The 13,820-nt window shown below is 42.5% G+C and overlaps 1 protein-coding gene across 4 annotated transcripts in view; it reads right to left on the reverse strand.

The window, feature by feature from the left end:
- The window catches only part of MYO1B (myosin IB), a gene marked incomplete at both ends in the record, with an annotated part of 100,174 nt that extends 87,955 nt beyond the window's left edge, over positions 1–12,219 (reverse strand). For all 4 annotated transcript variants that reach the window (XM_080621399.1, XM_080621398.1, XM_080621397.1 and 1 more), the window contains one exon: positions 12,085–12,219. In XM_080621399.1, coding sequence (XP_080477525.1) covers positions 12,085–12,219 — 135 coding nt within the window. The remainder of the gene's footprint in view (positions 1–12,084) is intronic.
- Between the last annotated feature and the right edge of the window lie 1,601 nt (positions 12,220–13,820).

Consider the following 13,820-nt stretch of genomic DNA (forward strand, 5'->3'; position numbering starts at 1 on the left):
ATTCCCAAAGGCCAAAAAGGTTGCCCTATTTTACTTTTTTCAACCTATTAGTTTTTAAAACCTATTATTTGGAGGGTTTGGTCCTATTCTATTTTTTTCTGTGCTCCATTTTATTGGAACACAGAAATAGGAAACAAAGAATTCTAGTGAAATAAGATTGCTAGTGTGGATGTTGATTCTCTCATTCATACAGAGTAATTTTAATACTCCAGCATGTATAATGCATGTTTCCTTGGTATTGCTTATGCTCAAATGTACAAGGTTCCTACGACTTTTAAGAGTTTTACATCATGCCACTAAAACAATTCATTGAAATGAGAGACATTAAAGTAAGATCAAAGAGAAGTGTGACTAGCTTTTATTGGCACAAATACAGAACCATGGCTTGGGCAGCACTGTTTTCATTGCTGGGGGGAGCTGTGTTTTGGTTTTGTGGGTGTTTCTAATGTGACATATGCAAAATTATATTTCTAATACTCATTTTCGTTTGTGTTTGCCTGAAGTACTGGGGTTCTGGATCCTGTCAGCTCATAAGAACATGTGCTGTTGCATGCTCAGAATAGCCGAGGCCAAGGAAATGGCAGACACAGAGGAAGCCTGTACTTACATGTTCTTGGTTTTCTGAACCATTCCAAACTCAAACAGAACTGGGTAAATTTAACCCTGCAAAGTTACTTTGTAATGAAATCTCTCATTTTAATAAACAGAAGCAACTAGATCAGCACCTTAGTAAAATATCATCTATTATTTGAACAATCTTGCTCTGTGCTCAAATTTGGTTTTCACTGTGGTTGGCCACAATAAAACAGCTAAATGCACCCTGCTTCTGGTCCACTGTGTATTTTTCAGGTTGGCAACACTCGTGAAGTTGCAAGATGCTATGTTTAAAAAGAATAAAGAAAAGAGGAACATCAAGACTAAAAGTAAAGCCACCTTAGACCGTTACTATTTCTGAGGCTTTGATTTACTGCATTACTGTGTATATCAATGTAGGTAGAGAGGGATGGGCTGGGTACTTGAAAAAGACAAACAAACAAAGATTTCAAACTGGAGAGACATCAATTTGATGGGTGGACCACTCGGTGGATAAAGAACTGGCTGGATGGCCGCACGCAAAGAGTTGTGGTCAATGGCTCGATGTTCGGCTGGAGACCGGTAACGAGTGGTGTCCCTCAGGGATCGGTGTTGGGACCGGTCTTGTTCAACATCTTTGTCGGTGACATGGACAGTGGGATTGAGTGCGCCCTCAGCAAGTTTGCCGATGACACCAAGCTGTGTGGTTCGGTTGATACGCCGGAGGGAAGGGATGCCATCCAGAGGGACCTCGACATGCTTGTGAGGTGGGCTGATGCCAACCTGATGAAGTTTAACCATGCCAAGTGCAAGGTCCTACACCTGGGTCGGAGCAATCCCAGGCACAGCTACAGGTTGGGCAGAGAAGAGATTCAGAGCAGCCCTGCAGAGAAGGACTTGGGGGTGTTGGTCAATGAGAAAATGAACATGAGCCGGCTGCAGTGTGCGCTCGCAGCCCAGAAAGCAACCGTATCCTGGGCTGCATCAAGAGGAGCGTGACCAGCAGGTCAAAGGAGGTGAAGACAGGCTGAGAAAGTTGAGGCTGTTGAGCCTGGAGAAGAGAAGGCTGCGTGGAGACCTCAGAGCAGCTTCCAGTGTCTGAAGGGGGCCTACAAGGATGCTGGGGAGGGACTCTTCATCAGGGACTGTAGTGACAGGACAAGGGGTAACGGGTTCCAACTGAAACAGGGGAAGTTTAGATTGGATATAAGGAAGAAATTCTTTACTGAGAGGGTGGTGAGGCACTGGAATGGGTTGCCCAGGGAAGTTGTGAATGCTCCATCCCTGGCGGTGTTCAAGGCCAGGTTGGACAGAGCCTTGGGTGACATGGTTTAGTGTGGGGTGTCCCTGCCCATGGCAGGTGGGTTGGAATCACGTGATCTTAAGGTCCTTTCCAACCCTAACTATTCTGTGATTCTATGATTTCTTCCTGCCATACTTCAGGGTTTGCCTGCACTGATTCATGACAGCACATACAAAATAGACTCTACCTGTGATCCAAGCTGTGCAGCTGCACTTTGCCTTGAGCCAATGCTGGGCTAATGCTCCTTGTGCTTCAGTGAGCTGGAAGCACAAGCAGAGCTTCTGGGTACCATCTGCAAGCAACTATGCAGGCACAACACAAGCCCAGAATCCCAAAGAGTAATGATCAAGTGGAAGCAACAGGAACTAACAAAGTTTCCTCAAACAGGAGTCTCTGTGTGGATTTTCCCATATCCAGTAAAGGCTGGATTAACACAGCATCACAACACTAATCCTTAGTCAGCAAAAGAAACTTCCACGCTTTTGTCTTCTCTCATTCGTGTTTTCCAGCAAATACAGCATCTCTGCAAAGTTCCTGATCAGCTCTAAAGAGGCCACAGTAATCAGTGAGTTGTACAGACAAGAAAGCGTGTTTCCAGCCCCCTCACTGTAAGTGAAGTGGAAAATGCTATTTTTCCAAAACCTAGTCTGCAGTAAACTGAAAATACAAACCAGACTCTCATAAGCAGTCTTTCTCTCTCCAGATATATGTATATGGAGCAACCTCTCCTTCTCCTTGATACTACTTTTCACTCTAGTTTGGATGGAGTTCTTTCTAATCATGCGAAGAAATATAATACTCAATGTCTGAACAAACACAGCCTGTTCCCCATGATGATTAAAACTCTCTAGCTCAAGACCACCCTCCTGGACATAGCATTTAAGCCCCAGAAATAAAGTGGGCAAAGTCTGTATGTTGCAATAAAAATAACCCAAATCCTGGTAAGCTATTGTATGTGCTTAATGCAGTTATTAATCATGACAGACAGCCTTGTAAAACCTGCACAAGACAGTAAAGACTGTAAAGAACACTACATAGAAGAGCACTGGATGAGTTCCTGAAATTCGGAAGGAAAGAACAGATAAAAGAAAGAAATAAATCAAGGAAAAGAAGAAACTGAGGCAACGGCATCCACTGTTCAAGCAAAACCATCTTACTGCTAGAGGGGACAAAATTCAGCATTAGTGTGTCTTAGTCCTCTACTAAATGCATTGATGGCTAACATAATGACACAAGAAATAAAGCTCAAACAGGTAACACAAAGGCAGAAGCGTGTATCTATATCCCAAAGCAAACAATCATGGCACGGGTAATCTATGTTCTGCTAAATTATTCTTCAACATGGGCTTGATCCTGCAAGTCCCTGTGCAAACAGCAGCAGTCTGAACAAGCTACAGGTAACTCGCGCCGGCCACAATCAAGCCCTTAATCACACTGTAGCCTGCTTTAGATCTGAGCCCTGAAGTAAGGGCAGATCATTTTCCAGAGAGACACCCACACAGCAAGTTGAAACGAGTACTTAAAGGGGATGCATGTGTACAGGTTATGAGGTTTCTCTTCCGAGTTTCTTGAGGGCACAGAAATCTCCGCAGCTCAGTGAATATTGCTGCTAACCTCGAGATCATTATGACAGACTCTAATGTTGTTATTGAAGAAGCAGATTAATCATCTCAGCCATTCGCCCCTCTGACTACATTGGGATGTTTTCATACAAATAAAATTCCTACACAGGATGAAATTATAGAGAAAACCAATAAAGTAAGTGATGAGGAAGTCAATCCAAAGCAGACACTTTGACTAAGACAGCATTTAAATACTCCAGAATGTCAGTACTTGCTCACTTCTCAAAAGATAAAACCTTGTTATCATAAGCAAACAGTAGTTGGAGACTGGATAGCATCTATGCCAAGAACCCATGAGGGAAAACACTAGCAAGAGTACTCATTCAGAAATGTTTCACTATTCTGCATGAATAAAATGGGGATGAAGGCAGGGAAGAGAGGCTCCTGCCATCCTGCAGCCAAGACTAACCTATACTCTTCAGGGTGAAAACCATGTTTTTACAGCACTTGCACACTTTTGCTTCTGTTATTTGCTAATCTTTCATTAATCTTCCTTGTCTGGTTTTATTTCATGTAACATACACTGAAACCACCAGTGAATGCCCAAAATGTCATCATCACCTTAGCGAAGATTTCGTCACAGCATTCTGCAGCAGAGCCAACACCGTAACAGTTCCTGGGGCCCTACAGGAGGCATTTCCTACATCACCTCCTCTCTTCTTTCAAAGTGTCACATCACAGGCAAAAAAGAAAGTGTGTGTAGGCAGATCCCAACACACAGCCCACAATATGCATACAACTTTCTATGATCCTTATAATGTTTTCTTACTCCGTTATACAGATACTGCATACAGCCTACAAACAAGTGTCTCAAACGCTATGCTCAGAATTGTGGGAGCCGTACAAAAAGGAAGGGAAACAAAGCACTGCCTTGAGATAAGTAACTCTCCTCCCACGAGGCACTTCAAGGTGCACAGCAGCCAACCTGCTGGCTGTGAAAATCTTTACTCCTGACTCCAAGCAAGTCAAGAAGTTTGTTTAACCAGAGCCGGCTGATGCGAAGGGCCAGAGGAGCAACAAGATTTCTACCTAGATAACAAGCAAAGCAAGATTTACAGGGAGGCAGAATACCACTTCTCAGACCACAGGCTATCCCAAGAAAAGATGTGCCTTGGGCACACAAGCCCTTTTTCGCATCTGAAGGAGAAGCAGCAGGCTTCAAGGTCCTAGCCTGTGGCAGCTGCAACAATATTATTACTACAACTCAGTAGCTTCCCTCAAAGAGGGAAAATGGTGAGGCACTGATGGGAAAATCGCTCAGAACAACACAGGCAATCCCCGGGGGAGGATGAGAAGGAGATCGGAGGAAGCGCGGGTCCCCTGGGCTCCCATCACAGGCGAACTGATGGCTGCTCTTAAACCATCCTGCCTCTAAGAAATGACTCAGATACCTGCAACTCATGCCAAGCTTCCAGAGGAAGACCAGCAGTCCAGGCTGGACTCACTGAACGCACAAGTGAATACAGTGAAGCACAAGAGAGCAGGGCTGGGTCTGGCAGGGGGATAGACTCTTCTGCAAAGGCACAGACCTGATACCGACAGGCACGCATGCAGCTAGGGCATACCCAAAACCACAAGGGACAACAGCCCTCTTCAAAACCCATCAAACGACTCCAACTGTCCTCAAAAGCAACATACTACCAACCAACATGACCATGCTGACATGAGAAGGTAATAAAGTTCAGAATAAAACTGAACCTCAACAATCATTTGATCATATTACAACAAATGATTTTCCCAGCATGCTCCATTTCCATCCTCCCAATATCATAGAATCATAGAATAGTTAGGGTTGGAAAGGACCTTGAGATCATCTAGTTCCAACCCCCTTGCCATGGGCAGGGACACCTCACACTAAACCATATCACCCAAGGCCTCATCCAACCTGGCCTTGAACACCACCAGGGATGGAGCATTCACAACTTCCCTGGGCAACCCATTCCAGTGCCTCACACTAAAGAATTTCTTCCTTAGATCCAATCTAAACTTCCCCTGTTTCAGTTTGAACCCGTTACCCCTTGTCCTGTCACTACAGTCCCTAGTGAAGAGTCCATCCCCAGCATCCTTGTAGGCCCCCTTCAGATACTGGAAGGCTGCTATGAGGTCTCCACGCAGCCTTCTCTTCTCCAGGCTGAACAGCCCCAACTTTCTCAGCCTGTCTTCATACAGGAGGTGCTCCAGCCCCTGATCATCCTCATGGCCTCCTCTGGACTTGTTCCAACAGTTCCATGTCCTTTTTATGTTGAGGACACCAGAACTGCACACAATACTCCAAGTGAGGTCTCACAAGAGCAGAGCAGAGGGGCAGGATCACCTCCTTCGACCTGCTGGTCACGCTCCTCTTGATGCAGCCCAGGATACGGTTGCTTTCTGGGCTGCAAGCGCACACTGCAGCCGGCTCATGTTCATTTTCCCATCGACCAACACCCCCAAGTCCTTCTGTGCAGGGCTGCTCTGAATCTCTTCTCTGCCCAACCTGTAGCTGTGCCTGGGATTGCTCTGACCCAGGTGTAGGACCTTGCACTTGGCATGGTTAAACTTCATCAGGTTGGCATCAGCCCACCTCACAAGTGTGTCGAGGTCCCTCTGGATGGCATCCCTTCCCTCCGGCGTATCAACCGAACCACACAGCTTGGTGTCATCGGCAAACTTGCTGAGGGTGCACTCAATCCCACTGTCCATGTCACCGACAAAGATGTTGAACAAGACCGGTCCCAACACCGATCCCTGAGGGACACCACTCGTTACCGGTCTCCAGCCGGACATCGAGCCATTGACCACAACTCTTTGCGTGCGGCCATCCAGCCAGTTCTTTATCCACCGAGTGGTCCACCCATCAAATTGATGTCTCTCCAATTTAGAGACAAGGATGTCGCGTGGGACAGTGTCAAAGGCTTTGCACAAGTCCAGGTAGATGACATCAACTGCTCTGCCCCTGTCCATCAGTTTCGTAGCCCCATCATAGAAGGCCACCAAATATCACAAAACTCTATTCTTCACAAAAGCAACTAAGTTAGATGGACTGATAGGTACACAAGGCTGATGCAAACCAAGGCAATTGGTCTCATTCACCATAATTTTGTCCCCACCCTCTTCCACCAAATGCAGCATCTGCAATACCAGGAGTGAGTGCAGTAGAAACAAAGCCACTACACTTGACAGCAATTCACTGAACTCATAAATACTATAAAGGTATCTGAAAAAGGGAAAAATCAATAATACAGACAGACATAGTGGAATAAGGTCAAGTCATAAACAAAAAGGCTACTCCTAAAATATGAAAGCACCAGATATCAACAGGAAGCAGCTCAGTCTGTGAAACAAGCACATCACAACAAACAGCCACACCACCAGAAGGCAGCCACAAGGATGCTACCTCAAACAGATAACACTGAGTTATCACACTGGAATGCCAAATATTTAATGTCTCGGTGATAAAACAACATGTGTTCAGCACCATAAGACTGCTCCTGCCCAAAGCAGCCCACAAACTCCACGGACAAATTAAATGCTGACATCAGAGAAAGATTCTGTTTTGTTGTAAGAACAAAAAAAGCAAACAAACATTTTGTTGTAAGGAACAAAATGTTGACCTCTGCAAATTTGGGAAGACTTCAAGAAACAACATAACTGCAGGGAAAAAATGTGCAGGGCAGCAGAATAAAGCTGTATCTGGCCTTTAAAGGCTGACTCCCGTGAGCCTACGCAGCTCCGCTTCCCTCCAGACTCCTCACGCCTCCCTTGCTGCTTCCACGCGCCTCACAAAGCAACAAACCCAACACCAAAATGAGTTTCAGACTGATACATGTACTACAATTTATCCCGAAACTCTACCGTTCATGAGTCAGTGTAAATACACGTACAGACACAGATGCCCCCCTCCCATTTGTCAGCATCCCAAAATACAAATGAGAAATAGCTGCTGAGCCGGATTGGCTCACCATATTTCTGCCAGCTTCAAAAAATAAATAAATAATTAAGAAAATAAAAAGTTCAGGGAGGGAGTTCAACAGAACGAGTCAAAATTCATCAGTCACACACAAACTGCATTTTATGAATGTATTTGAAGTTTTCCATGCGGTCTCTGGGTCACGCATTTTAACCGCACAAACTGCTCCCTGGAACCTTCAGTGGGTGTTTTCTATTTGCTAACTGCATTGCCCATGAGCCACGTTTTGCTTTGTAAAGTTACTGAACAGCTCTCACGCTTTTGTAAGTGATATTTACAGAACTTCTGTGAAAAAGCGATGCAGATTTCATCAATGAAAAGTTTAAGAGTTGCAAAAAGAACATAATAAACAATCACAGCTTTCTAATGGGATTTTTCTTGGTCAGACATACCCCACACATTTCCAGACATGACTAAACTCCAAGATTCCCATTTCCAATTAACACATGTGTGTTACTGAATGAGCCCTCCCCCCACAAAGCCACTCAGCATGAGATTACTGCAGAATCTGATGGTCTTTAGTAGAATATTTGGCCTAGCTCCAGCTCCACCAGCCTTCATGCTTATTTTTATAGGCACAGCCTCCAGCTTTGCACTCTGGTATGCAACCCAACACCCAAGTCCATTAAACTTTCCATCAAATACACATGAAACTGAACAACAGGTAACCAAGCTGTAGTCTGTCCTCTAACTGTTTGGAGGACACTTATTGCCCTGTTTGCACCATGCCATGAAACTGCTATTTTTCTTGAAGGACTTACAGTGACTGTACCCAGAATGGTACAAGAGGTCTCAATGATCTCACAAAAAGGAACTCCTACAGAGAAGACCTCGAATTGCAAAGGGGTAAATGGACCTGCCATTAGGATCTCCAACATCAAACATCCAGCATTAAACGTTACTACTATGAAAGAGACTGGAAAAGACAAGAATTGTATTTTCTTCAAGTGGAACAAGCCTATTTATCTTGTCATCTTTGGCTACAGGGAGAGATTTGGCACTGTTCACTGATGGCTCAATCTGACTCTCATATCTCATTGACTAGTTTCAGTTGGAAGGGACCTTCAAAGGTCACCTAGTACAACCCCTTGCAACGAGCAGGGCCATCTTTAACTAGGTCAGGTTGCCCAGAGCCCTGTCCAACCTGACCTTGAATGTTTCCAGGGATGGGACATCTACCACCTCTCTGGGTATCCTGTTCCAGTGTTTTACCACCCTCATTGTAAAAGTTTCTTCCTTGTATCTAGTCTAAATCCGCCCCCTTTTAGTTTAAAACTATTACCCCTTGTCCTATCATAACACACTCTACTGAAAAGTTTGTCCCCATCTTTTTTATAGGCCCCCTTTGCTGGTTTACCTATAAAGACAGGCTACACAATTATGCAATGTCTGGCCAACGTTACAGCATTTTCAAAGCTAACAGAACTCATTCCTGAACAACAAACCCTTCTAAAGGTTATAACTGCAACTCCATTTTAAAACTAACATATGTAGCACAGATATAGCTGGCAGTCTACAGGAAACTGCTTAGAATTTGATGTTGAGTAAGCCCTGGTTTACTGCTGTAGAGACATTTCAATCCATTCATATAGCTTCAGTTTGATGCAGTTTCTTAAACTTTGACACAACTTTTGGCAATGTCTACAATGGAGCATTGACATAAGAGCTGAACTTAACCCAACAACTGAGCCATAAAAAGACAAACCCATTCCTACTGCCCTTGGAAAGCATTCTGAGAGGTCAGCTTGTGTATGTAGCTTGTTAGAGCTGAAGAAATCTGCAGTCTTTGTTACGCACCAACAGTAGCACTTTAACAGTCCAATCTGGTTTCCCCAAGATAGCATTCAAACTATGGATTTTACACAGTATAACAAACGTTACTTCCAAATGGAACAAAGGCTTCATTGTGCTCATCTGAGTCTAGAAACAGAAATTGAAAGTGTAGTTTTTATGGGTGAAGTCTGGGGAGAAGAGAGTGGGTTGCAATAAGGAGAAGAGTTTGCAGTTGAAAATTAATGTGGTTGTTACTGTGAGCACCATTCCAACTTTAAAAAACTCTTCTACAATACACAGCAGTGGCATGAAATTTGCAGGGCAGCAGAAAAAGGAGATAATATTCCTCAAGTGATTTAGTAAATAACATCACGCAGGGTCACAAACTAACGTACACTTGGTAGCATCATGTGGCACAGATAAATATCTCTTTCCACCATTGATGTAGTGAATGTTTTCATACTTGGAAAGATCTGCAATATTTTGCCTTCATAGTGTGGATTCACAAACAGTACTTGAAAGACCTTTAAAAAACCCAAACAAACAACTCCTGATCAAAAAACTTTGGAGATAAAAAGGGTAAATGATGGCACAACAAACTACAACAGAATGATTCAGGAAAGAAAGAAAATAAAAAGAAACTAACCAAAAACTACACCACAAAAAAATTCCTTTGGTTCTGACAACAGTTCACACCTCTCAAAAGAGCACGTTTAAGTACTAGGCTTTCCCATCTGCAAGGCAGAGGACCCTACATTGCAAGAGAAGTGTGACACCTTGTATCACCTGCCAAAGCACATAATGCAGCTAATTACACTGCACATCAGCGCCAGCCCAGCTGAATCAGAACTGGGAGGGAATAACATGTTTCACTGTCACTGTCTCAAAGAACTGTGTGTTTGAACATGGTTGTCAGCCTAGCACTTAATAACAGATGAAAATAAAAACAGGTTAGCCATTTGTCATTCAAACTGATTTATTTCAAGAAAAAGCTATCCAGTCCAAATTAAATAGAAACATGTAATTAAATACTTTGCAATCCACAGTACTTTACGGTGGAAAAAAAAAACCCACCATGAGAAATCCACTCCCGTATGACTTACAGCAATATTTCTAAGAGACTGTGTAGTCTAGTGTAACCTCACAAAATAGGTTTGCATCCTTAATGCTTTAAACAGAACTTTCAAATATGACCCAAAGAGTGGGCAAGGTAGAGATTGTCTTCTTCAATCTCTGGGCAAATACTTCCCTTTCCTTTTCTTCTCCTTCATATTTTCTTGAAGTGAAGTGGAATGAGATGATTCAGTAACACTCACTTTTACTGTAGGTATCAGGAATATAGTTAACCCTAAAACTGATGTGAAACATGTTAATCATACAAGCCACCGACTAAAAAAGCCCTTTGAATCCCAGAACAGGCATCTGCAGTTGTTGATGATGGAAGACTTGCCAAAAGCAAGACAAAAGAGCAGCAGGGGACCCTGGTATCTACCTGCCTGTATGAACATCCAGGGGTTATCAAGAGGGACCAGACTACATCTTCAAGCCACAACGAAAATCCAAGACACAAATGTTTGGAAACGTAACTCTCAAAGGTACCAATATGTTGGGGTTTTAACCATTATGGAAGCAACCTTTACAAATACAGATCATTTTGGTTTCTTATCCAACAAGGTTTTAATGGATACTGAGAGTCCTTGTCTTATTTTAAATTGTGAGCCCAAACTTAAGGAGGTGGAGATCATACAACAGGTGATGGACGTAACTGCACATTACCAAGCTAATGCCTACAGAAAAGGGAACATTACTCTAGCAGAAAGACACAGCAAACCATGAATAGCAGAAGTGCAAAAGCACACACTATAACTAAGGGACAGAAGTGGTAAACAAAAATGGCACAGTCCTCCCGTACTGGAAGATGGAAAAGTACAATGAAGCCACGAAGGTTCAAATGCTTAGCATGAAGGAAAAATATAGGCACACTGAAAATTAAAAGGGAGGGGAGGGCTAAGTTATAATGAAGTACAGAACACATGTATTTGATTGTAGTAAGCTGCAGACAATCACTTGCAGATCCTAGCTATGCTTTGGCTTAACTATTTCAACTTTACTCTTAAAAGACTTATCTTTCACCAGCAGTCTTGGAAGTCTCTACAAATCATTAAGTTCTCACAGCCTCAGCAGTACAACAGATGCAATACAGAGGACATTTTAACGAAAATGGAACAAAGATGAAGCAGGAAATGAAAGGCTTCACTGGCATTAGTTTGCCTCTTCATTCCCTGCCTGTGTTTCAACTGTCAGTTCACAACATCTCTGCTACTTATCATCACTCCTGGATTAATGTGCCTGAAGATTTTGATTACTTCCACATATATCCAAGATCACTGTTTCTACTTTAAAGTCCAACCATTCTAATAAACACTTTTTTTTTGCAAGTCCAAGATAGCAGGCAACTTATAAGCTAGCCCGAGCATATTCCAAGCATGTATTGTTTCAACATGAACCTGCTCTAACATCCTGGAAGTGCCTTCCCTGTAAAGTGAATTATTTGTAACTGCAATGTCCCCTGACAATAGGACTACCAAAGTTACGGTCATCATCAGTTCTGGAACTGGTTTTTATGAATATCAGAGGTGTACCACATTGTGCAAGGGGAAAAAGAAAAAATATCCCAGATGGAAAAGATCAAATGCAAACAATACAGTACAGGAAAGACTGCAGCAAAAGAAAGGTTAAAAATGTCCCTAATATAATAGATTATGTTCAAGCATTCAGTCTATGTGTATCCTTATAAACAAACACATATTTTAATAATTACAACATAGCTGCTCACAGGATGCTATTTGTTAACATATACTCACATATACTTCATTGTGGTCAAAGCGCTTTTTCAGATTATTGATGAACGAATCTTCATTAAGCGGCTCTAAAAGAACCATATCTCCCACCCCTATCATGTCATCTAAAAGTGATGTCTTGACCTCCATTTTGGCCATTTTCTCCTGCAAAGAAAGAAACAAGAAAAAGAGCAAAGTTAGCTCAAAATTATTCTAACTATTCACAGGCTAGTTATTCCAGTGACACTATTTGAGGAATACAAGTGTAAAACCCATTGAATGACACTACTTTGAAATCATTTTTCCAAGGAACGTTCTCAAAGTCATTCAATCTACCCAGATAGTACACAAAATTCCAAAACTTTAACTTCTAAGAGTCCATTATACATTAAACATGAAACCACAAGAAAAAGGAATGAAGATTTCAGTGGGCACCACATCCAGATTTTCTGGACTACATCATTACAGTGTTCAAGTGTACACAAACCCAAGTTTTACCAAGAGCTTCATCAACATCTCCAGTTTATCAAATTAGGGTTTAAATTTCTCAATGCCCTAATCTGAATTTCTTTCTCACCCTTACTTGCTTTTCTCCAACTATATCAAGTTTTACATGGAAACCAAGTGAACCCACTCAGAGACAAAAACCACACTCTTTTATCATAATTCATAAACCCTGTACACTAGGACTGACTATATTCCAGCACAGTACTGCTCTTGGTTACGCGAGGCTACCAAATGACTTCACTTCCTAACCAGACACAATTAAGTTGTGGATTTATTTTTAATTTTATTGCTTAAGGGAGCATTTTTGTTGGGCAGCAGCAATCCAGCAACAAGTGGAGACTCTACATCACTGTAACTGGAGTAGCAAAAGGAAGCTGGGCTTAAACAGGGGAGCAGGATCAAACAAAGTCACCAAGTAATTCAGACAAAGAAGTCAAGGTCAGGCCAAAACTTAACACCTACTTGATCCTCCCAGCCTTTTATCCTCCCAATCCAAAGGCTAGGGAGGATTAACAAAGCTCCTCAAGAACTCCAGGCACACAGTTACTGCTTTCAGCTTTCAGGACAAGACTGAAAAACGACTATATTAGCACTGGTGGCCTGCAAACGGGGAACCACAGATGAGAGAACAACTTTGCTGACAACAAAAACCAAGAACCAGCTACCGCACAGCTACACAGAACAACAGTAGAACTTCACCAGTCAGCTGCAACCTCCCAGCTATGAAATGCTATCAGGCTGTCCCCTCTTCCTCTATCACTGCAGCATTATTTTAATTCTAAATATTTGTTCTTGTTTCTCAAAGCACCTTAAAAATACCTCATACAATCAGCCTTAACTTGCCATAGTAGCTACCCATCACATAACTAATTTTGAACAAGCAAAGCCTTTTATCTCTTGCTTCTGTCCACAGCCACCACTTTACTACATGTTATTTCATTTTTTGAGCAGTGTGTGGCATTTGAAAGATATGAGGTCAAGACTTAAGTTGTGTTTGATGTTTTTCCAGATTCAACGAAGAGAAGCACAGCTCCACAGGCAGCTAATGGAAGTGATACAACAAGACCCCCCCAAACCTGAACCAAGCCTGGGAATTACTAGAAATTCACATGGAAAAGCGAAAACAGTGCTGAACTATGGTAACCAACCAAAGCTGAGTCAACTCTGCTAAACAAACAAGGGAGCTTTTACTTCAAACAAAAACACTGGACAAATATTTTTTGTAGAGAAAGATACTTTTATTCTTAAACGTT

Source organism: Psittacula echo (assembly GCF_963264785.1).
Source record: "Psittacula echo genome assembly, chromosome: 6".
Classification (NCBI taxonomy): domain Eukaryota; kingdom Metazoa; phylum Chordata; class Aves; order Psittaciformes; family Psittacidae; genus Psittacula; species Psittacula echo.